The 26,253-nt window shown below is 42.1% G+C and overlaps 1 protein-coding gene across 1 annotated transcript in view; it reads right to left on the reverse strand.

Annotated features, from left to right (window-relative positions):
* CHN2 (chimerin 2) overlaps positions 1-26,253 on the reverse strand; it is a 334,206-nt gene that overhangs the window by 156,760 nt on the left and 151,193 nt on the right. Inside the window, exons 2-3 of the mRNA XM_032644024.1 lie at positions 13,160-13,198; positions 3,820-3,875 (exon numbers count right to left, since the gene is read on the reverse strand). Of these exons, the coding sequence (XP_032499915.1) occupies positions 3,820-3,875; positions 13,160-13,198 (95 nt within the window). The remainder of the gene's footprint in view (positions 1-3,819; positions 3,876-13,159; positions 13,199-26,253) is intronic.

Raw genomic sequence — 26,253 nt, forward strand, 5'->3', positions numbered from 1 at the left:
TTAATGGAGTTGGGTCCAGTTCTCCTTTGAGCATTAGGCTAGAGATGGCCGGTGGGACATCTCCCTGAAAAGGTCAAATAGACAGATGGAGCGAGGTGTTTGGAGCCCAGGGGAGAGGTCTTAGCTAGAGATGCAAATTTAGGAGTCGATACTCTGCACTATTCCTAGCAGACCACCCAGGCACACATTTGGTGATTAATAAATGCTTATGTGACGACTGATTGATAATTGACAGAAAGGACAAGTGAGAATTTTGCATACCGGAAGATGTTCTGAACCTCTTGGCACGGAGCGCTCGGGAAATGCCGGTAGAGAAGAGTGCCAGGTGCCGTGGCTGCTCAGTAAATATTAATTTACCATGATGAATCTCAAGAAAACCATGGACTCTTATTTCAGTAACTGACCTTCCCTGGCTTAACTGGCGCCAGAGCCGTTGTTCAGCCACTTGTTCCTTCTGTTCCTCACCCTCAGTATCTTTTTACATGGCAGCTTAATCCCTGACCCAGGAATCGTGCTTTGCTCTTCATCACTGCCTTTTTGGCCCTCACATCCAGAGAGTACTGTCATTGCTGTGACTCTGTCCCTAATGACTGTCTCAGAACTTGCTCTCCACAGATTTCTGAATCTGCCATGAGTCATCAACAGTGAGTACCTCTGATGTGCCAGGCACCATTCTAGACACTTGACACACGGATCCCACTTATAACACCCTGCGCAGTAGCTGTTTGCCCTGCGGGTAGACCTTAATCCCCCTGAGAGAGTAAGTGCTTGGTTCTAAGTCAGGTAGCCGGAAAGTGGTAGAACAAGGATGCAGAACAAGCCCAGCTGACTCTGCAGCCGGGCTTCCCTTCCTGGGTTTGCAAAACTCACTGGATTTCACCTGCTGAACCAGTCTGTACCCTCGATCGCCTAGTTCTCCAACGAAGTCCATTAGGCGGTTGGTATCCGTCGAGGGCCACCAAGCATTCAAGTCAGGTTGGCCTGTGTCTGTACACTTGAATGACAGTGTTCCATGACTATAACTGCAGACTCACTTGGTGCTCTAATGTGGGATGTATCACTTGCAGTGGGAGGACCCAAACCTGAGAGAGGTCCATAGCCTGGGAGGTTATTAGTCATCAGAGAAACAAAAGAGATGGAGTGTGTTGGAGCAACACAGCGGGGCAGGCTTGCCAGGGACGAGGTGGCTGAGAGGAGAGGGGCTGGAGACTAAGAAGGAGGGCAGCAAGGCTGTGGGTAAAGTAAAGCGAGGACTCAATGGCTAGCTGAGGGATAAGATGGCAAAGACACAGAAAAAATCATAACTCACTGTTCAAAAGAAATAGCCTTTATGGCTTTATGTAAATATGTTAATAAAGCTTCAGGCTCTCTGGCCACACACTCAAACTGAAAGGCTTCTTCATTAGGCGTATCCCCGAGCACGCAGGTGTGCTATAAGGCACAGAGCCGTTTGCTAAAACACCCTCTGCAGCAGGAGTGGTTTCACCAGCGACCACTCCTTCACTAGAAGGAGGCCAAGTCCTGGGAGGCCGAGCAGTGTGGGCAGGAATTATTTGCACAGGAGGACAAAGGGCCCTGAAGCTACGCTGGCTGGCGCTCGCCTCGGCAGCACCTGTTCCTCCAGCACACTCGGCCCTTTATCACCTGACATCTGCCTGGCTGGATGGCCCCATGCTGCCTGCTGAGGAAATGGAGTTGATGAAATGTCCATTTTGTGCTAGGCTTCCTGGTAGAAATGAGATATGGAATTCCTAGAGGCAAGTTACCTAGGAACCCAGCATCCACCAGGCATAACTTATTAATGAATCAGATTGATAAAGGTCAAAATGTGAAAAGCTTGGTTTACAAGACTAGAAAGGAGGATGAAAAAAGCTGTACACACGCCATGTCCTTTAGTCATAGCAGATGGTGGTGGCTTGTGGCTCACAGCTCTGCTTTGCTAAGGCCTCTGGGGCACTTCCTTCTGATGCAAGTGTGACATTGAAGAGATAGGCTGTGGACCCTCAGCCCATAGGATGTCTGAAGAGTTTCAGAGGAACCCTGTGAAGACGCTTCATGAAGCTAATCTGAATCTACCCATCTCCACTGCTAAAATTCCACCTGGCTTAGAGGACAACAGACATGGTTCCAAGGATTCTGAGAAACAAAGAGGCGCTCGGACTCTTTCTCTCTCTCTCTCGCTCTCTCTCTCTTTCTTTCTGTTTCTTTCTTTCTCTCTCTCTCTCTTTTACACCCACCCATAGATAACATCTTAAATATATCTTTAATTACATACAATTAATATGAAACTCAAAGCACCAATAGCCAAGTTCTTTGCTGCATTCCCAACACCTAGATCTAAGTCAGAACAGAGCAGTCTCTCTCTCTATCTATATATTATATATATATAAAATAAATGAACAAATGAATATTTACTATATCCCTTTGGGTTTCAAGTTCTAGTGCCCGACCTTACCAGTAGACTTTTTATTAATACCCCTAGGAAGAGACTTTAGTTGTATTTTAATTTTACAAACATTCTTTTCATGGAGACATTTAAACTCCTCTAACTCCCTACACATGGTTATATTTTTCCTGATGGCAAAATACTAAACGTAAAGTAGGACTGAAAGAATTTTTAACAACTTGTTTCTTATTTCTCACCCAAAATACCCTAATTAAAGCATCTCATTAAAAATTCTGTATTTATCCTATATTTCTCTTACTTGGATATTATTTAATAACCAAAAGACAAGTCAGCAGGGTTAGTGATGGAACAAAATCGTACCACCAAATAAAGATTTGACCTCATCCTGGATTTTTCCTTACAGATCAAATATTTTCTCTTCTCAGGCTATATTTCTGGGATGAGAATGTCCACTCTATTAAAATTCAGATTACTTGATGAACTTCAGTGCCCTTCAACGGAAGTAAAATTTCACATAGGAACACTTATTAAACAGTGGTAAGTTGGCTCTGGGTGTGGGTACATATGTAGCTAAGTCTTTGAGACAGATTCAAAACCAGATCCAGTCCGTCTGCCAGAAAGTACTGATGTTCAAGGAAAAATCTCAAGATTGTTGGAATTAGAGCCTTTACCTCTGATAAGGCAGATGTGACACTTTAAAAGAAATCTGCTATTCTGTATTTAATTGAAGTCATAATAACAAAAATAATCAAGGACCCATGGACCTTTGTTTGAAGGATATTGGTCTGGCTGTTAAAGCACCTAGTCAGCATAAAAATAGAAAACAGAGCCTTAGTCCTGTCTTTCAAATCTTGCTGGCATCCCAGATGATAAGAGAACTGATGAGTAAAGGAGGGCTAGGGAAAGTTCTGTGCCTGGTAAGCATTTTTATGAGTCAATATATTTTTAAGCTTATCTCCAAGAATAAAAACCCAGTCACTTTTCTCGTAGGGATTTTTTTTTTAATATGACAAAATGTAAAGGTTTGCTAAATATGGGTGTTGAGACTATCCAGATATTTATCATTCTCTGCATTTTCTCTTTTGGAAGCATTTCATAATAAAAAAGTGATAAAAGTATCAAAACTGCAGGAACAAAGAAAACAACCAGAACACACATTTTGGACAGTTTACAAAGGATGCTTAATTTGCCTCTGTAGTAGTGAAAAATGTAAGACTTCTGATTCCAAGTTAGTATTTTTCAAATAATACCTGATTTCAAAATATAGATTATTTAGATGTTAAATTTGGTGACACTTTAACAAACATTAAACGAAATCAACTCGCAGGAAATCTGAAGGTCCTCCAATATGAACAAAGTGCTGACCATTCATCATATTTAACGAGGTGTATCGGAAATAGCTGAGTACTGACCTCCCCAGGGCAAATGATCCTCTTGGGACGAGGGGCCTCTTGCTGTAACTGATATACTGCCGAATATAAAAAGAGAGAATTATAATTAAAGAGCATTAGCACATACCAACATGTCTTCAAACAGTTCCACCTAACCACCTTTCAAGAACTGCAAATTTCTCAACCAAGAAACAAAGGTTAGACTAAAAAAAGGCAGATCATTTAAATGGAAATTAGTCACAATGAATATAAACGGGCAAAATTGATTTTTAAAAATTCTTATAAGGACAGTTTAGTGTCATAATTGTTACTGGCATTGTTCATGTTACGGCTTTCTCGGAAGACTAGATAGGACTAAAATTCTTTCGACAATTTTAAAGATGAAATTGTACTTGTGAGTACCTAGGTAGTAAGATCATGTAATAGGATTCCTGAATCTCAATGCTGATGTTTCTTGACATACCAGGGAAAGACTGGCATTAGAAGAGGCGTGGCATTCTCTGAAATGTTACAGTTATGGACAGAGACACAGCTGATTCTGTGAGTGAATGAAGCCCCAACTCATTTCTCTTTTCACGAGTTCCATTTTTGCCCTGTCCATCACCACGGATACTTATCTACTTGACTATTTCCCACCCACTGTCATTCCTTTTGCTTTAGTATCTTAAATAATAATATCTTAAATAATAATAACTCTCTTATATCCTGTTTTAAAGACAGGCTTTCAGGCTTGGGCGTGGAGGAAAGCAGGTAACTGTATACAAAAATGTAATTTATCAGAATATTATTTGTAATTTTTCAGACTATAATGAGTGATTTTCTGCTGCTCAGCTAGTTTGATTACTTCTCTTAGAGGAAAAGCTACTCTATGCAGGTACCTTGGGATTCTACTTCCATGGAAATAGAGGTTGAAAATAAACCTCCTTGATGTTATCTTCAGAATCTTGAAGAGGGAATAATTAATGTCAAATAAATCTATGAATCATATCATAGAATACATCTATGAAAAGTTAAAAACTAGATCACATAAAGTCTTCTAGAAGATGTAATAAGAGAAGCAAAAACTTCTGGCTTATTCTTAGGTCTAAAAATTAAAAAAAGAAATTTTAATTGAAGGGCAGATGGTCCCATGGAAACAGAGGTGGAAATGATGGGATGTATTTTGTACCTATGGCTCCCCAATGCCTTCAGCTCAACATGGTTATTTTCTTACCTAATTAAGGGTAGATGACTCAGCTTCCTAACAGAGAAGAAACCATCTAACCCTCATATGGATGTTTTAACGTGTCGCATTTCTAAGCTTAGGTTGCCCACACTAATGATGATGCCTGTGTCACTTAAGGACAACTGTAGCCATGTATCAGAGACAGGTCAGAGAAGGCTCCTTGTGCAGGAGGAAACATGAGGAAGAACTGGCTAAAAATAGAGAAATAGTTTTGGACATTCCACTGACTCTCCCGCTAGAGCCCATGCTCTCCTTAAATCACGACAGAGTCTGCATGGAATCCTTTATTCCTCTCGAATGAGCTCCAACACCAACTAACTGCTTTTCAGCAGGGTTTTGCTGTTAATGAGTGTAAAGGGAACCAAAGGGAGCATCTCCCAGAATCACAGAGCTTTAGAGCAATTGCAGAACCCACATCCAGAGAATCCTATCCTCTCTTCTCTTCCCATTGTCAATGCCCTCGGAAGCCAGCAGTTATATGTGGGGGGCATGGCTGGAACAGTTTTGTGAACACCGTTTTTAATGCTTCCCTCAAAGGTGGCAAAGGAAGTACAGCTGTTATGAGAGAAGCATTGTAAGCTAAGCGCACCTTTGCAATTCATATCGGCAAATATTTGAACATCTGCCGCAGAACAGATACCACAGTCAGCATTATGTGGAGGCTGTGAGGATGGAGGGGAAGAGAGAAGAGAAGGGAACCAGCATATCGAGTACCTGTTATATGGCAGGAACAATGTCTTATTGAACCTTCACAAGAGCTCCGAGGACAGAACGTATCATTACCATTCTCATATTTTATATGAGGAAATAAGTGCCCAGAAGTGAAATATTTGCCCCAGACCATCCAGCTAAAATGTATCCTTTCGATTCCAAAGCCCAGGTTTATTTTTCTATGCCTCAGGGCCTTTGCACTTGCTGTGCCCTCCACCTGGATTGCACTTTCCCAAGATGTTTAGATGGCACTCCTCCCCCTTCATTCAGGTCTTCCCTGACTTGCCTGACTTGGTATAAAATTCCATGCCATCTCTCTGCTACCTTTACACCATTTCACGTTTCTTCACAGTACTCATCACCACTAACACGCTGTATTTGTTTATCTTGTGTGCTGTCTCCCATGACTAATGTGTAGGCTCTTTGGGGGCAGGGACTTTGTTCTGTCCACTGTGGGACGCTCAGCGCCTAGAACAGTGCTTGGCACATAGTAGATGCTTAATGCATATTTGTATGCATTGACTCATGGGTCACAAGCCATTCCTTCAAGGACACTGATTCAGTGAGGGAGATACATGTGGAGAAACAAAACCAGGAAGGGCCAAGTGCTTTAATTAAGGGTAGAGGAGGAAGCAGTTCTTTTTACTCAGGTGGTCAGGATGGCTTCCTGAGGGGAGAAGCATGGAGCTCTTCTTGAAGAGTTAGCAGGGTGTTCACAGGTAGAGAAAAGAGAGGGGGGTACAGATAGAGGAAAGAGCCCCAGCAGTAAAAGGGAATGACGTGCTGATTGGTCAGTGAGAGTCCAGTGTGCTGTTGCCCCGGGGTGGGCAGATGTGGGAGGAGGCCATGTGGGACTGAACCTTGAAGGTCATGGTAGGAAGCATGGACGTTCTTCTGTCAGCAATGGGGGGACAGTGACGTGTTTTGAGCAGGGAGGTGACATGATCTGGTCTGCTTCAGAATAATGACAATAAGGATAAGACTGTTCAGAAAAATAGAAGTTCTCATTTTCTGGAGACCTACTGTGTGCCAGACACCTTATCTACATTTCCTCATTTACTCCTCCCAACAAACCTCCAAGGTAGCTGTTATTCTCCACCTCAGTGACAAAGTAGTGGAGACGTCAAGCTGTGAAGGAGCTCAAGGTCACGCAGATAATATGATGAAATCAAGATTTAAGGCCTGATTTCCAGGTCCCAAGGTCTATATTTTTCAGCCTCACCAGTGGTTCCCTAAAGCAGATGGTGGAGAGGTCCCAAGTGGGGCTGCTTGCATTAGAATCTTTGAAGAGCTAAAATATAAATTATATAATTATAAAATACAGATTTTCAGACACCATCGTCTCTGGCCATGCTCACTCTGCCAGCCTGGCAAGGGGCCCCGAAATATGTTCTTTTTAAAGGTCTTTGGGAGATTCCAACACACAGTCAGGAGCGGGGGCCACTGCCCTTTGCTTCACTGAAGGAACGATCGGAGGGGGATCCTTGGAGGCAGGGAAGGAGAAAAGAATTGTATTTTAGCTGTAGGTAAAGGAGATCCTGAAAGTACGAGTTAGGACAACACTAAGAGGAGGTGAGTTGATTGCAGAGGGGGATGGCCAGGGCTGGATTACAAATTGAATGGAGGAAAGGGCCTTGAATGCTTGAAAGATTGAGATGCCATTAACAATCACAGAGGTTACAGGAGAAGGAATGTAAGGCACAGTTCCTCTCCTGTGTCAACAGGCTAAAGCCCTTAGCTGTATCCTCTGAGTAAAGAGATACATGGTCATTCACCAGTCTTACAACTGGAAATAGCCCCAGCTAGGAGTAACTTTGGTGGGGGGGGGGGGGTCCCTGAAAAACCCTCAAGCCAGGGGTGCCACCTCTCCTTGCTGGTCTCTGGGCAGCACACGTCATTAATCAATCATTATTTTTCAGTGAGCCGGTCTCAGGATCTACAAAATCTGTTCAGTGCTGTTCCAAGCAATAGAAATTGACAAAGCCTGTTTGCCATCTGAATAATATGTCTCTATAAAGATAATGAGATGACAACCAATTGCCATGGTAGCCACAGAAAAAAATGGGGCCCTAGACTCTATCTCAGCTTCAGCCCCAGTCCCTCATTTTCAAGGTTGGCTGTAACGAAACAAACATCCATGAGGCCCATTTAATATAACTGAAACATGTCACATAATCTTGGAAATGTCGTTTCTTGAATTTTCTTTGTTCAACAAACCCACGTCACAAGCAAAATGCAATAACAAATGTCACTGCTTGGGTGATTCTGTGCGCTAAGGGGCGAGATGATGGACTGTGCTTCTGCGGCAATGCTCCAAATCTGTCCCAGGCACTCCCCAGCCCTGGGTCCTTGCAGCACAAGAGAGAATTCTTATTCTGGAATAAGCTGTTAGGCAGGGGGATGGGGTGGGGATGGTCACTAGGGAACGTGGAGGTAAGAGAAGGGGATCCCCTGCTCCCCAGGAAACCTGAAGCAGATTGAGAAATCAAGAGCTCACTGAGAGAGTGTTTTATTTTCTTCTTCAGTAAGAAAACTCGGCTCATCCTCTGGTAACACAACTCCATGGAGGCCGAGTGAAAGCCCTGGCCTGGGTGATGCTAAGCCCAGTCCAAACCCGTCAGCTACTAAGAGACCCTGCAGGGATGTCCTCTAACTGCCACTTATCACTTAAGAGGGCATGTGGATCCAGGAGCCAAACCTGGTCACTTGGCTGTGACACTGACCCAGCACCACCCCGCTCACTGCCCATGTCTTCCCAGTTTTCATGGGAAAAAACTCACGGGTGTGAGTAAGAAATAGCAAGGGCTTTCAGTGGCCTCTTGGCTGAGCCCCACTTCCAGGCAACTGTGTGCAGGCCTTGTCTTGCTAACAGAATGTCCAGTCTTACTGGGGATGGAGTTCTCCTCTTGTCCCATGGCACAGTGAAAAGCCTGAGGATGAGGCTGTGTAGACTTGAACCAGGGGGTCTCAGGCCTAAGTGTGTATAAGAAGCACCTGTGGGGTGTGATAAATTGCAGATCCCCCCACTCTTCCGATTCAGAAATCTGGCGTCAGGCTGAGGTTATTAATAATAATATTTATTAATAATTAATAATATTTATTAATAATAATAGTTATTATAACTATTCTCCCCAGGTGACTCTGATGCAGGGGGCCTATGGATCAGAATTCTGAGGTTCTAAACTCCTCTTTAGAAAAACAGGCACAAGCTGTGACTGCCTGACCTGCTGCCCAGGAGAGTCTCTGGGGAGAGATGTTGGCCACAGCAACTGCTGCTTAATTGGCACTTGGCCTGTTAAACAATAACATCTTTCAGAGTGTACCCAAGGTGGTTGGCTTTTAAACTCATCTGCTTAGTTCATAGTTCTGGCTTAAAGTTTAGAATGTGGCTTTACTTTATTTTTAAAGTAAACTTGAAAATAGCTTTTTTTTAAGAATTGAAACCAAATACATTTCACCAATGTTCTGGGGTTTGGTCTTGCATATTAAGGACCAGATGTAGATATATGATACTTTGGGACAAGATTATTCTTACCAAATAATCAGCTCAGGAAGTGATAGCATTAGTTTCTAAGAAAGAAAGGGGAGCAGGAAAGGCAGGAACTTAAGGGACTTCACGTGGCATCACTGTTCTTTGAGTCAAGATGGAGTCTTATCCATCCTTGCAGTCCCACAGCTCAAAGCACACTGCCTGGTCTAAGGCAAAGACTTAATATGCATTTGTTGAATGAATGAATGAATAAATTAATAAGCAATCTACTTTACAGAAAATATTTAGAGAGTTGATTTCTAAGGTTCCTTATTCTTCTAAATTTCTAAATCAGACATTCATTGGTTGCCTTCTAGGCATCCATTTCCATCTTCCCCATTTTAACGGTACTCCAAAGTTTCCAGTCACTCCTATGTAATCCCTCCTGAGTTCCAGTGGTGAGCCCTGATGGGTTTAGGGCAGTTAATATATCTCAACTCTCTGACCACAGTGATGGAGTCAGGGTTGGGAACCCATGTCAAATAGGGCTGAGACTCAATTCTAAGACTTCTGCTTGCAGTAGACCGTCCTTCTGCCTGTTGCTCTTAAATGTGGATGTGGTAGCCCTGGTGCTATTGGTAGCTCTCTGGGAGTTACAAGAGAAAAGCCTACCAACAGTGGAGACAAACCTAGGAAAGTAGAGCCAAGAAAGGAAGAGGTACACATTGGGTTCTAGTAATGTCATTTGAGTTGCTGGACCAAGTCATGCCTGAAGCCAGTGCCTCTAGACTTTTTGCTTATGTCAATCAATGCGCTTGAGAGGAATATTCTGTTACTTGCACGTAAGAGCATTGCAATTAGCATTAAAATTTAAAAACAGCTTCTTAAAGTGGATCATTATGAGGCGGAATAATTTTCTTTTAGGAATAACGTTATAATTGGGACTAAGGCTTCATAATAAGAATCTGATATCAAATAAGTCAGTATTAACAGCCAACAATAGGTGATGGATGAAAGCAAAGACATATCTATATACTCCTGTAATCATTGTAAACAATCAGTTTTCAAACCAAGTCCTATAATATGGCAAAAAGGAACTGCATCTGGTAAATGTATGAGAAATTTCAAAGTACCGAATAAATGCCAAAGCTAGAAAATTAAGTGTGTGATGGGCAAGTATGGATTCCATAGATGATATGTTAATGAGTTTGACATCAACAAGTAAAATTAATCTCTGAAAGGATGGTCTGTGAGTATTTCAAAGAGAAACAACTTGGTGATTCCTGAGGTTCAGAATGGGTTTACCAACAGGTTATTTAAAAACAAACAAATTTCATATTCTGATAGGTTTGTTGGATTTTCAGATAAGGAAAATACTATTGTTTTAACATACTTGGATATTAACATGTATCTCATGAAGTTTTTCAAGGCCCTCAGATTTCTTCTCCTTATTTATCCTTCAAGACCCACATGCAAATTTAACCTCTTTTATAAAGTCTTCTCTAATCCCAGGAGGTAGAGGAGCAGCATATTGTTGCTTCAGTCCATCTGCATGGTAATTGGTTACATCTGTCTCCCTTTCTAGACTGTAAATTGGAGGAAAGTATGGGCCACATTTTAGCTGCTGTTGATTCCTAAAGCTTATCCTAATGCTTATAATGTATGTCTGCTGAAAGACCAAATGAGTAGATGATAAACTTGGGCATAAGAGGGAGTAGCATGAGCTTGGTAATGATATTGTTAGATGAGTTTATAGTAGTCCAACACCCTAACTCAAAGAATTAATGGACTCAGGACAACCAAAAGAGAGTGCTTTCTCAGTAGTACCCTGTGGATCTTCGATCGACCTGTGTTTGATGCCGTGGATGGCCCTGCTGTTGGCATACTCCCTTCAGCTGTAGAGTTCTGCATCACTAGAGACCCTCAAATACAGCCTGGATGACTGTTAGTTGAGTATAATAAAGAGGAACTTCATATATGTCATTAGGTTTGTATTAAATGGACTCAACTATCCCTTCTGCATCTAAAGTTTTATGATCCTAGAGCAAATTAAGCACACGCATACACACAACTTGCTTAGATCAAAAAATCAAACTTAAAACCAATATACTCTGGTAAAACTGATATTGGAACATGTAATTAACAACACCGTTTCTGGTTTCCTTAGGACATAAAAGTGCTTTTAAGGGATACACTGGGTGGCCCAAGGTCTCTTAGCAAAAAGTGAAATGAATTTGAGCCAGTGCCATCTTCTCGCTTCAGTAAAGCTCTCTGCGGTGCCATTCACTCAACAAATATTTATTGCGTAGTTAACGTACGCAAGGCTGTGTGTAAGGCAGTGCAAGGAACAGTGAGTCACGGGACCCTCAATACCCTCACTACAGATATTTCGTTGATTTACTGTCAGAGCGCTTCACACTCCATTAGGAAACAAACAAACAAAACCATCCAATTACTTAGTCATTAGCATTGCCTTTTAAAACAGAAGATCAGAATGCATAACATTAGATTGGAAGGGCCCTTAGAGACCCAGCACCACCCCTTTATTTCACAGATGGAAGAACAGACTCATGTAATAAAGAACGAGGTGCCTCTCTATATGCTGAAATAGGAAGATAAAAACAAGGTATTTGCGAAGTGAAACAAGCAAGTTGAAGGACACCGGGTACAGCATAAACCCATTTTTACAAAAGGGAAAAACAACAAACTATTAGGCATGTGTATTTTAAACACTTGGAAAGATATGCTTTCCAAAATTGACAGGGTCAGTGACTGGAAAAGAGGAGTGGAATATGGGGTGAGAACTGGTATGTGGCCTATGGGAAATTTTTGCTCCCAGCTTTATGTATTTCTCTAATGTTCGTCTTTTATGTAGCTTTGTATTGCTTTTGTAACAAATACGTACATACACAGGTATATGCATATGTGTGTCTGTGTGTATGTATATACTTATGTATACAATTTTAAATAGAAAGAAAAAAAGATTGGCAACTTGCAGCCTGTCAGTCTGCCTTGCTTCTGGGCTCCACTCTGAATGCCACTCCAAGGTTTCTCATAAAACCTCTGCCAAGTTACTGAACCCCTCTGAGCTGTGGTTTCTTTGTATGTGAAACAGGGATAAGGGTGGTACTGGTCGCTCAGGGCTGTGGTGCGACTTGCGACTTGAGGCACAGAGCTAGTGTGGTGGCTGGCACACTCCAGGTCTCAACAGGCAGTAGAAACAAGGGCAACGTCAATAATGATAGAAATAATTATTCTTATTATTGCTGTCTAGAAGCAGAGCCTGAATGAGAGCCTGTTCCCCGGGCTCTCAGCACAGTGGGCTCCCCACACCACACTCCTCCCCTCTGTCACTGGAGAATTACTTAGTCAGGCGGATGATACTAAGGAAACAGAAAACCAGCTTGAGGTGATGACAAGTGCCTGCCTTCATGAGGGGAGACGGATTGATGATCGATGATCAGATAATGATCTCTGTTTCTAAGGAGTCACCCTTAGTGACCAAACATTATCCATTGCTATCTGTTAATTTTTCTGTGGTAAATGTCCTTCGATATTACAGCTTTAAGATGAACAGCCAGGAACATAATTCATGGAAGTCAACACACTTACCCTTGCTGACCAACTGTGAGTAAAAAAGAGGAAGGAAGGATGGAAAGAAGGAAGGAAGGAAGACAAGGAAAGTCCTAAAGAAAGGTAGAGAGTCAAAATGTCCATCTTTTTTTTCCCTAAGCATTTCCCTAAGCGGGTCACAGGCACCTGGCTCTCCGAGGTCCTGGCCAGGGGACAGGGCTCTTTCAGTTCTCTCTGACCAATATCTTTCCTTAGCAGAGAAAGAGACATTTGGGTTTGCAGTGCTGTAATGCGAGAGTTTGTGTGCACTAAATCAACGGCAAAAATTGTTCAAAAGGCAGGCCGACTAAAGACTTCTGAGGAGATTGATTTTAGGTACTCACAGTAGGATTTCCATATTGGAGGCTGGTATTCTTCAGCATCTAGAATAAAAAGAAAGAAAGCAATCCGTCAGCTTGAACATCAAACTGTCAACTTGTGTCTTCTCTGGAGGAACAACTGTCTGTCAGCAGTACTTGCTTTCTGGTCCTGGGGGCCTCTCAGCTCATTTACGGGACAGTTCCAGGCATGAGGGGGCAAGTGTATATGGCAACCCTTGTGGATCCAACACCACTTTCTTCATGTCACTTACCATGACAGAATCAATGCTTAACCATTTTCATAGAGCCCAGTAAATCAAGAAAGATTTTTAAGGCAATTAACTTGATTGTACCCTCCAGTAATCCTTTCAAACAGTATTTACTTAACTTGGCATAATAAACATATAATTTATCTCACAGATTCCAGTCAGACCTTTAGCCCATTTATCAAGACTCGAGGGCAAGACACAAAGTGGCAAGTATGTAATATTAAATCTGTTGAAGTTGTACGACTCAACCAACTGAACTCCTAGGTCTGACAGCTGAGACACTGATGATTCAATTGGAATCGCATTATATCCTTGAATTTACTCCAGTTTGTGACTTAGGAAATTTCCAGAAAACCTCTCAGCAATCAGTGTCAGAGTGAAAGAGTTACAACAAAATGGAGAGGACGAAATTGTTATTCATCAATCTAGAAAGCAGACGATGGAGAAAATCTGCTTGTTCAGTCAACTCAACAATCCCAGTGCTGACAGCTGAATTTATGATTTTGACGGAGTTATTAGCGTCCTCCTGAGCTCATAGCTAAGGTCTTGGTAAAACATACTCTAGCTTAAGCAGCCAGAGGGAAAAATCCTTTTCCCCCGACTCATAGAATGTTAAGCTGGGGAAGCTTTAAGAGTTCTCTAATTCAGTGCTTTTTGATAAGGAAACTCTGTTTTTGTCATCCTGCACGTCTATGGCATCCCACACCCATCCTTATGCTGCCTTTGTCCTTGTGCTACTGTCACATACTACTTTCATGCAAAGGAACAGAAATTTTCTGATCTCATGCAGTAAGATAGTTTGAGAATTTTTCCCCTCCTGAGAAACAAATATACTTACTATAAATAAACAGTAACTCAAGAGTGGTGAACTTCCCCAAATCCTACTCAATTACAGTTATGTAGCTTAAATTAAGTTCTTTCACAATTCATACTTGCTTTCTGGGGCCCATCCTATCACAGAGGCAACTAAACACCTCCTAAGGTAGTTTCATACAAATGCATCTGGATTCTTAGGCTTGCATCGTCAGGAACCTACCTACGGATAATCAGCCACATAGGCACACACACAAATACAGTGTACTAATAATGGTTTACGTTTGCTAAATAACAGTGAAGCTCTTAATTCTTTTGTCAAAGTAGACAATGTAATAGTGAGCTTTTAACCTAAAGAAGCAATTAATTTCATCTTATATGTGACACACACCAATTTTAATGGGCTTTAATGGGTCAAGATGAGTGTTTGTTTATAATAACATTCAAATAAAATAAATCATGTTGCCGAGTTTACAACAAAATTCTAGAACCATCCATACAATACCATCTCACCAGAAAAACCAGGTCCTGAATGTTAAAATATTGATGACACCTTCAAAAATATTTTTCAAATATAAAGATTAATACGCATGCGCGCGCTCACACACACACACACACACACACACCCGCACGCCAGACTGCATGGAAGTATGAATCCCTGAGATGTCATCTACCCAAAGCTGTCTTGTTATTTTGGATGAGATTTACTCTATAAGGTAAGTACAACCCCCAGACCAAGAAGTTGTCAAGAATATTCAGAACCTAGAGTGCAGCTTTCTACATAGTCAGGGAAGTTTCCCCCAAAATAAACAGTCTCCTTAATGCAGGTTTTCAAACATAGCTCAGATGCTCAACTTGGATTTCCTAAGGTCTTCTTACCTAAAGTCAGAAGTTTGGATTAGATGGTCTCTCACTGTTCATTTCAGTCTTGCTCTGTGAAAAACCTAGAATTTTGATTCACCTGAAATGCTGGCTCCTAACCTATAAACTTTCATTTAGGTTTCCCTGCACATAAACACCTTATCCCCTTCTGGTTGCTTCTTGTTGGCAACTGCACATAGAGGTGAAGAAAGCCATCCACAGAGACAGGAGATCACAATGCTCCCTTGCTTAAAATCCTCCAATGTCTCCCATCTGCACTTGGAATAAAATACAAACATTATACTGTGGCCTCCAAGGCCCTGTGTCCTCTGGTCCCTGCCCTCCTCCTCACTCCATTGCAGGCACTGCCCCCCTTTTCGTGTATCATCCAGCCATACTGGCCTTCTCTCTCTTCCTAGAACAAGCCAAGTTCTTCTGAGCCCCTGGCCTTGGCTCCTGTGGACCCTCCATGTAAGAACTCTCCTCCAATAGAGCTTTGCATGGCTGACTTGCTCTGTCATGCAGGGCTCAGCTCAAATGTCACCTCCCATGGGCCACCCCTGCCAATCCTGTGTAAAGCAGCCTTCCCCCAACCCCACTCACTCTCCTTCACAGCCACTTATTATTACCATCTGAAATTATTTATTGATTCGTTGGCTTGTTATTACTGGGCTCATCCCACTATTAGCCAAACTCCATACAAGCAGAAATTTTGCCTCGTTCACTTAGGTCTCATCGGCCCTTAGAAGGGTGCCTGACATAACAGACATTCAAACAGCACGTGTTAAATAAATGAACAAACTCTCAGGGTTCATATCTTACCTCTGACAACTATTGGCTGAATAACGAGAAGCATGTTACTCAACTTCTTTTAAGAGCCTCTCAAAACTTATCTTTATAAAACAGAAAAATTAATGTACCGACCTCAGAACCGATCTCTTAGGGCTATTGTGTCAATTAAATGAGATAATAGATATAAAGTTCTTGGGACTGTGCCTGGCAAACAGCAAGTTCTCCATGAAGCCCCACTAATGTTGTCATTGTGCTGTTGTCACTGTTATATCACCCGGTCCTGGTTCTTCCCAGGTGAGCTCAGGCTCTTGTCTTCTCTCGCTTGGCCACAGACAGTGACTACCTCCATTCTTGCCCCCAGACCTGGAGCCTGTAACTAAGCTCCACTGCTGTTGTCATGGAAGGTTTTCCTTTCTCACAAACGCATTCAAAGTGAGAGGCCATTTGTCACGCTTCAGTGGAACAACTATAACTACCTTGGTCTTAGGGATTTGTTTCACGAGCCACTAAAGCAGACTGTCAGGAGGCCTTGGCCAAGAGACAAGGCACAAAACATTTTTATTATGTTGACACGAACCTTTAGCCGCGTCCAACATGGCCCCGCCAACATCACATTTGTCCCAGTTTCACACAATATTTTTTAAAAATCTGCTTTACTCTTGGATAGCCTGACACTGTATTTTTTTTTAAACCTGGAATAGGTTTTCTAGATCATTTAGTTCACCTTCCTCATTTAGCAAATGAGGAACATGAAATGAGAAAGATGAAGTGGCTTTCTCAAGGTCATAAAACAAGCGGGAGGCAGAGGTGGGATCAGAGCAGGGAGCTCTGCCCTCCAGCCTCTGACACACTGTCATCCTTACCAGGCAGTCCATCCTACTTTACAGACTAACATCAGGAAAAAAGTTGTATAACAGATTTGTTACTGTAATTCTTGTGACGCTCGGAAGAAAAAAATAAAATAGAGAAAAGAAAGAAAATCAGTTGTATGAGGCAGGCAATGATAAATATCATATGATACCACTTATATGTGGAATCTAATAAAATGATACAAGTGAGCTTATTTACAAAACAGAAACATACTCATAGACTTATAAAACAAACAGCGTTACCAAAGGGGAAAGTTCGGGGGGGGATAAATTAGGAGGCTGGGATTAACATATACACACTACTGTATATAAAATAGATAAACAACAAGGACCTACTGTATAGCACAGGGAACTGTACTCAATACTTTGTAATAAACTATATGGGAGAAGAATCTGGAAAAGAATAGATATACGTACATGTATAACTAAATCACTTTGCTGTATGCCCGAAACTAACACAACACTGTAAATCAACTATACTCCAATATGAAGTAAAAATTTTTTAAAAACTGACATCAAGTCAAATGGTGGGACCGTATTCCACTAATACACATACCCCATCTAATAGTTAAAGTCCAGGAGATATAAGATACAGGAAGTGCTGACAACAAAAGGCATTATGCTTTGGGGAAGGGTATTATTTTGTTAAACATTTTAGAGAGATGGGTATAAGGCAGAAGGACAGAGGAGGAAGTAGAACAGAAGAAGCTCCATGTTCTAAGGAAAAGACTATCATTGAACCCAAATGGACAGTGATACATTATTCGAAAGGAACAATGAATTATAAAGGTCAAAGAGGCTTAGAAAATAAATTGCTTAAAAATGTGGACTAACATGTATCCAAACTTTAAAAAATGTGTAAACTTTTTGACTCAGCAATTCTATTCATGGGAATTCAGCCTAAAGCAGTAATTGAACATGTGTACAAAGATGAATGTTTGAACAAAGTGTTCATTGCTGCTTTGTGTATAACAGTGAATCTAACATCCCAGAAAGAAGGGAAGGGTTAAATAAATTACCATCTACTATAGCCATGAAAATGATGGCATGGGTCAGAGCTCTGTGGTCCAGAGCACGGCCTCTAGAGCTAGACTATCTAGGTTCAAAACGTAGCTCTGTCACTTACTAGCTGTGTTACCTCAGGCAAATTATCTCACCTCTCTGTGCTTCAGTTTTTCAATTTACAAAATGGGAGTAATATTACTACCCAACATACAGCCATGTTTTGAAGATAGGATGGGTTGTCTAGCATGTAGTAAACTCTATCTTTGTTGTTATTATTATCTTTCCTTAATGACATAGGAAAATATTCATGCTACATTATGAACTAAACAAATCAGGTTACAAAACAATTTAACAAATATGATCCCATTTTAAGGAAAAGATAAATATTTATATACATAGAAATGATCTACAAGGCTATAAACCCAATTATTAACATTTGCTATTCCTGATAGTGAAAATATAGGCAATTTCTAGTTTTCTCTTGTTTTGCTCAGCTGCATTTCCTAATTTTCTGTTCCTATTGCTTGTATAAAAATTAACATGAATGAGAAATAAATTCATGGGAGCGCTAGGTGGTTTCTCTTTTTGAACATGCTGTCTAAATAAATCACCACCTTGAAAATAAAGCAGAAGTAAAAAGACCCAATAAAAAATAATTCCTATAATAACACATGCAGCACGCACAGTATTAGTCCAGGAGAGCTAAGGGTGAAGTCAAAAGAAAAGAGACCAGGGCTTCTGCAGTAAAAAGCCAAGCCCAATTCCCTTGGCCCTCTTAAAAATCCTGTGAAACAAATATTAAGGAGCAATTCTAAGCAGGCTGGGAAGCAGGTATCTCTGCTCATTGAAGAGGGAGGGAAAAGGGAAAAAAAGATATAGATGCTTAGAAAACAACCAAAACCTTACAAAAATAGGTAATAAAACCACACAAATGAAACAATCTGTAAAGACTGGAACATATGAAACAAAAAGAAAAGAAAAAAGAAAGAGAAGCTTGTTTGAGGGGCCCGGAGGTACAGGTTAAAAAAGGGAAGTTTGGGGGAGAATGGATACGTGTATATGTATGGCTGAGTCGGTTTGCTGTGCACCTGAAACTATCACAATATTGTTAATCGGCTATACCTCAATATAAAATAAAAAGTTAAAAAAAACCTTAGAAACAATTTTGTAAAAACCTTACGTGCTGAAGTAGTTAAACCCTGAAAAGATAGCGCTGCCATTCTGAACTGTTGGGGAGGATGAGGAATTCTGGGATCAGCATATGGAAAGCTCTTCCATGTGTGAGGCCCAAGGAGAGGGAGACGGGCGATAGAGAGCATGTGTCATAAAAAGTCATCTTTCTAGATCAAAAGCACGACAAAAATAATTTAATATGTCTGTTAAAATACACAGCATGTTGCAAAGCAGAAAAATCCCAACAATTAAAAAATGTATATTTTAGAAAGTTCCTAACCTCAGAAAAAAGCACCATAAACGCGAATCCTTCCAGATTTTGTCTTGTAAAAGGCTAGAATAAAAATTTATAGGGGCAGGCTTCCCTGGTGGCGCAGTGGTTGACAGTCCGCCTGCCGATGCAGGGGACACGGGTTCGTGCCCCGGTCTGGGAAGATCTCACATGCCGCGGAGCGGCTGGGCCCATGAGCCATGGCTGCTGAGCCTGCGTGTCTGGAGCCTGTGCTCCACAACGGGAGAGGCCGCAACAGTGAGAGGCCCATGTACCGCAAAAAAAAAAAAAAAAAAAAAAAAAAAAAAAATTTACAAAAATGGTCTCATATCATATATAGTGTCCTGCAATTTGCTTTTGAACTTAATGATATTTCTTAGGCATTTTTTCCATGTACATATAGATCTGTGGCTTACTTTTTTAAAACTGTGGGTTGGTTTTCCACTATATCTGTGTACCAGAATACCAAAATGCATTTAATTCACTTATGTAAACATTTCCAATTGATGGACATTTAAGTTATTTTCAATATTTTGAAACAATGCTTCAATGATAGGCTATACACGTAGTTTATATTCTGGGAAGTTGAACTGCTGGGTGATGGGTGTATTTCTGATTTTCAAAGCTATTGTGAAAATGGCCTTCCAAAAGATGTATCAATTGGAACTCTCAATCATGTGTGAAAGAATGCCCATTTCCCCACACCCTCACCAAACACTGGAGGTTATCAATATACATTTGAATTTTTGATGCCTTTTATACTCAATTAGAAAAAATATACAAATGAAACTAAGTACATTTGTATGGAAGCAAACGGCTGCACAGAACGCTCCTGGGAATGAACCTGTGGAAACATATGGCCAAGGAGTAAGGCAAAAACACGCTAATCCCCCAAGTTTTGGTGGCTGCAGCTGGAAGGCTATATTCTTCCAAGCATTTTTAGCTCCAGAAATATGTTGATTTGATGGAATCGCCTGAGGAGCAAGTGTAAAGGAATTTGGGGACTGATTAATGAAGAAAAATTAGAGAACACCATGTGCTACACTTGGGCAAGTGACAACCAGAGAGGAAATACCTGTAAACATCAAGGAGAGCCAGATTCTTTTGCTTGGCTCAGTGGAGGACGACTAGACTCACAGAAAAATGCGTGCAGGGGCTTTGGAAAATGAGAGTGAAAGATTCACCAATTTTGAGAATGATCTACCAAGGAAATTGGAGAGGACCCACCCTTAAGAATACTTCAAGCAAAGCTGCCTATACTGCATCAGGAGGATGATTTGGGAAATAGAGGGTGGAAGGATTGGGTCCCTCCCTCTGCCATCCCCTCTCCCAGAAGAGCCAGGTCTCTGCTGTCACTTTTGATTTATTGATGCACACATTTGAAAATGGGCTGCAGTTCAGGGGCTTTTTCCAGGGAAGTTGGGTGGAAACAGGTTTTTCAATCAGCCACGGGACAGCTTCACAATGAGATGACAGTTTGGAATTTGTTGGGCTTAATGGGCACAGAATGGGTTGGGATCCAAACGAAAGTAAACAACGACAGCCCAAGGAGTATGCTTTGTTTGTGTGCATGCCGCAACATATCCTCGACACACACACACACGATGCCTAGGCTTGGGTCTTCGGAAGCGTGTGAGGGGCCACAGTGAGCAGCCTGCGGCTGTGGTCTTGTCAGGCCATTCCAGCCCAACAGTGCCATGCCTGACCTGGAGATCATCCTAACTGCTGCGAGGCATTGAGATGTCAAGGCTATTATGGAGCTTTCTTTCTGTCACATTGGCTAAGGTATACAGAAATGTGTTCTAACACTTGTCACCTGTCCAGGCCCCCGGCATTCCCCTGAGAAATAAGACATCCATGTATTCTCTTTGGAAACTGCTGCTTGGGTAAGGAATGAAGCCCTGGTGTGCATCTGACTGTCGCTCTCATTTCAGGGATTTTTGTAACTGATTTAGTCCTAATTGCAGAGAATAGTTAGTAAGACATATTCCAGAAATTACTCCTGGGCCCCAAGGCCAAGGCTAAACTGAGATTTTCTAAAGATGATGAAGCCAACCATCGTGGGCCTTGGGCTGGAGTTTGTGGTCACTAGAGGGCACTGAGGCCACACGGAGCTTCCGTCTGGGCCACTTACTCTGTATGTAGAGGCATGATGAGTTTCTCCTGTTCAACAGGTATTTATTGAATAAATACAGTGAGGCAGGCCCTGGGAACGCCTCAGTGAACAAGGCAGGTAGGGTTTCAAGCTCTGCGTGATCTGGCCCCTGGCCACCTCTCCCTGGTCATCTCATTTGTCTCTCTTGCCCACTATACCTCAGCTACTCTGGCCTTTCTTTTTTTTTTTTTCCATTTTTATTGAAGTATAGTTGATTTACAATGTTGTGTTCATTACTGCCATACAGCAAAGTGGTTCAATTATACATATATATATGTATATATACATTTTTTTAAAACATTCTTTTCCACTATGGTTTATCATAGAATATTGAATATAGTTCTCTGTGCTGTATAGTAGAACCTTGTTGTTTCAACCTTAGAGATGTTACACAGCCTTAGAGATGTTACACAGCCTTAGAGATGTTACACAGTCTTAGAGATGTTACAGTCTCTTCCCTCTGATTTATACATGGCTGGCTTCATTATCATTTGGATCTCAGCTTAAATGTTCTGGCTCCCCAGAGACATCTTCCTGTACCATTCAACCTAAAGCTGTGTCTTGGATACCTTTTTAAATTATCTGCAGAGCCTTTTCACGATCTGATGTTTTTTTTTTTTTTACTATGTTCTTGTGTATTTCTTTGTTTGTATTTTGAGACAAAAATATAGCCCAGGCTAGACAGCACTTATGAGAGCAAGAACCTCATTTATCTTGTTCTCCGAAGTCTAGGTCACCCTTAGCTTATCAAGAACCTCTGATGAATTTTAAAAGGTGCCCCTTTCAGGCAGGTGCATGGCTTGGTCACTGGACAGCACCTGTGTGTAAAGAATATGCTTCCTTTGGGAGACACAGCCCTGAGTTAGGGCACAGGCCTGGTGAGGGGAGTCCAGACTGGGTTCAGCCCTAACCCATCCTCTCAGCTGGGCACTAACAGCATGACTGGAACAGCCCTGACTCTTGTATTCAGGAGGTAGTAGCTTCTCAATAAAGAGTTGGTTAAGTGAAAGGCAGATTTGTTGCCTTCCTGTTGAGGGATACAAACAAATAAGGAGGCAATCCAATAGCAAGAGGATATATAAAGGAGTATCTAGCAGAACCTCCTAACCTTCAGAAGGCTGAATGGGGCCTGGGCCAGTTACATCTGGCCTCGAGCAGCTCTGTCCAGGGCTCCTTCAAGAATTGTCCCAGAAAAGTGGAGTCTAACAGCAAGACCTAGGGTCCCCAAAGACTGAGAGAATCATAAGTAACTTAGTACCATTGCCATTAAGCCTAGTCAAGGAGGTGTGCTATCACCCAGATAGCTACTTACAGCAGCCCACGGCAAGGAGTGCCTTTGTGAACAAATAGGCTCACGGATCATGACTAGTAGACCAAGGTGTGGCCTGTCAGGACGAAAGGCAAGACAGAACATGGTGCTGAGCGCTAGAAGTGGTTCAGCCTGCTGGCTGAAACAGAGAGACCATGGTGTGTGTGTGTGTGGGACGGGTGTGTGTGTTGTGTGTAGGTTTCAGAATGGCTAGGAATGAAATTAGAGAGGCACGCAGGGGCCAGATAATGAAGGGCTTTTAAAACCATGCTAAGGGCTTACCTTTGTTCTAGAAGGAAGGGGAAATATGCACAAGGAGGATACAGCATCCAGTTTGCATTTTAGAAAGATCACTCCACCCGCAGTGTGAAATCAGACTGGAGGAAGAGAAGACAGGAGGGATGGAAGATAAGGGGGGTGGAGACCAATCAGGGAGCTGGGTAGTAACCTAAGCAGCTGACACTAATGGTTGGAACTCAAACGGTGTCAGTAGAGATGGAGAAAATGGAATGGGTTTGGAAGATGTTGAGAAGACAGAATCTACAGGACTTGGTGATAAATTGGATGTAAACAGAAAAGGAGAGGAGGAAACATGACTTCTGGTGGAAGAAGATGAATGGTTTTTGGCATAAGGAACTGGATGGATAGTGATGCCATTCACAGAAACAGGCCAGACCAGAGGAGGAGCAGGTTGGGCAGATGGTGATGCACTCGGCTTTTCCCTGTTGGAAATAAACGTCTATGGGACAGCCAAGTGAGCATATCTGAGGGGCTACGAGTTTAGAAGAGAGATCTAGGCAAGAGATCTAGAAATGGAAGCCCCAACATAGAGATGGCAACTGCAGCCCCTAAAGTAGTTGACACACAAGGCCTTGGACAGAACCCCCAAGGAACATCAACATTTAAGGGATAAGCAGAAGAGGAGAGTAAGTAGAGACCCGAGAGATAAGAGAGAAACCATGAGATGGGGTGATGTGAAAGGCAAGACAAGAAAGATTTTAAAAGGGAGAAGTGGTTAAGTGTATCAGAAGCTGTTCACATGAGACAAGCATGAGGAGGACCCACTGCTTTAGCAACAAGGGGTTTATGATGACCTCGCAATGGAGTGTGGGCAGAAGCCACAGTTAAAGAAGATGAAGGGTGAATGGAAGTTGAGAAAACTGAACTTGTAAGTATGAACAACTCTTTTGGGAGATGTGGCAGTGACATGGAGTTGAACATCTCCTTCCAATAAAGGGGGATGGGGATCAAGAGAGATAAAAGATATAGGAGCTTTAATTCGGATATCATTGTCATTACCTCTTGCCCGTGTCCCTGGTCTCCCTTTCCTCCAGGGCCTTCTCCCTACTTCCTGGTCCTAAGTTTCTATAACATGCAGGTTCCTCCCAGCATGATGGAGCTGCTTTCCTGGTGGATAACTTCCTCCTTTAAAATTCACATACTTCCTCCTCTGCTGTTTCTTTAGAGACAACCCCACACTCACTACTTCCATTCAGTCTGGAAGCCTCTCTTCTCCCCCAGCCCCCAACATTCTCCCTTCCAGCATTTGCCTGCCTCTTCACAAATTCTTTTCATCAGAGGAATGTCTTCCTGGCTTTCCTCCAGAAGCCAGGCATTCATTTATTCATCCAACAAATATTTACCTAGAACTTGCAGACTACTTGGCACAAAATACTGCACTAGGCACTGGTGTAGCTATAAAGGCAGGATGCAGAATCTAATCATGAGAAATCAGAAGATGAAATAAAGACATCAGCTCATTCACTCAACAAGCACTGCCTGCTGGGCATCCAACTTCTGGCCACACGTGCATTGTAACCAAAGCATAAGGTAGAAAGTGGCATGTTATATAGAAAGGTTAGACTGAAAAGTGCTGTTAAAATGGAGAGGAAAGAGATTATTTTACTCAGTTATTTCTCTTTTTTAGTAGAAAATGGCTTTTTAAAATCTTTTCTTGTCATTCCCTGGCAGTCCAGTGGTTAGGACTCAGCGTTTTCGCTGCGATATAGTTGATGTACAATATTAAGTTACAGGTGTACAACATAGTGATTCACAATTTTTAAGGGTTATACTTCATCTATAGTTATTATAAAATATTGGCTATATTCCCTGTGCTGTACAATATATCCTTGTAGCTTATTTATTTTTATACATAGTAGTTTGTACCTCTTAAGCCCCTATCTTGCCCCTCCCCCATTCCCTCTTCCCACTGCTCAGTTATTTCTTGATAATTATTCTTTTAAACATCTCTTTCCTGAAGAAGATGTCTTCTTCCTTAGAAAAGACAACTTAGGTGCACCTCCAGGCAGCTCTCTACTCTTGCCATTTAGAAAAGCCATTTTCTTCTCCTATTATAACAGTATCTTTCTTGTGTGCCTTGACCTTACTGTGGGTATTTGTGTCTCTACATACATAGTGGTAGTGGCAGTGATAGACTAAATTCTCATGAAAGCAGCTCATAAATCATAGCCCTGGAAATGTTGCTACTGGCAAGGAAAGAAAGATTTTTTTGCCTGTATTATATTCGGAGTCAAATAGAGGGAAGTCTTAGTGCAGAGACAGAAGAGGAAGTGAGGTCTTCTACCAAGAGTGGGAAGGAATTTTAAGTACCCAGTAGATTCTAGATTTGGGGGTAGGTCGCTTATATACATTATATCTAACCTTTACAATTTTCCTGAATCATCTCTCCACGCGTTCACCCATCTATTCCCTCATCCCTCTACCCACCTATCCACCTATCCATCCATCCATCCATCCATCCATCCATCCCTTCGTCAAATACTTATGTGCCAGGCACTGTGCTACACAGTGCTATATAAAGATATAGCCATGGGCTTCCCTGGTGGCGCAGTGGTTGAGAGTCTGCCTGCCGATGCAGGGGACACGGGTTCGTGCCCCTGTCTGGGAAGATCCCACATGCTGCGGAGTGGCTGGGCCCGTGAGCCATGGCCACCGAGCCTGCGCATCCGGAGCCTGTGCTCCGCAACGGGAGAGGCCACAACAGTGAGAGGCCCACGTACCGCAAAAAAAAAAAAAAAAAAAAGATATAGCCATGAGTAAGGCAAACTCAGTCCCCACTTTCAAAGTGCCTTCAGCCCAGCAATGAAGGCAAACAAACATTTAAAAAGTAATTACAGGGCTTCCCTGGTGGCTCAGTGGTTAATAATCTGCCTACCAACGCAGGAGACACGGGTTCGAGCCTTGGTCTGGGAAGATCCCACATGCTGTGGAGCAACTAAGCCCGTGTGCCATAACTACTGAGTCTGCGCTCTAGAGCCCGCGAGCCACAACTACTGAACCTGCGTGCCACAGCTACTGAAGCCCACGTGCCTAGAGCCCGTGCTCCACAACAAGAGAAGCCACTGCAATGAGAAGCCCACGCACTGCAACGAAGAGTAGCCCCCACTCGCCACAACTAGAGAAAGCCCGCGCACAGCAACGAAGACCCAACGCAGCCAAAAATAAATAAATATATTTTTTGAAAAAGGAAAAATGACAATAAACTACGAAAAACATGATAGACAAAGTTCAGGGTGCTAATTAAGGAAGCATATAACGGGGGGTCTTTTAAGTACTTTTATCTCCTAGCTATGAGGAAGAT

This window comes from Phocoena sinus, chromosome 9 (genome assembly GCF_008692025.1).
Source record: "Phocoena sinus isolate mPhoSin1 chromosome 9, mPhoSin1.pri, whole genome shotgun sequence".
Lineage (NCBI taxonomy): Eukaryota > Metazoa > Chordata > Mammalia > Artiodactyla > Phocoenidae > Phocoena > Phocoena sinus.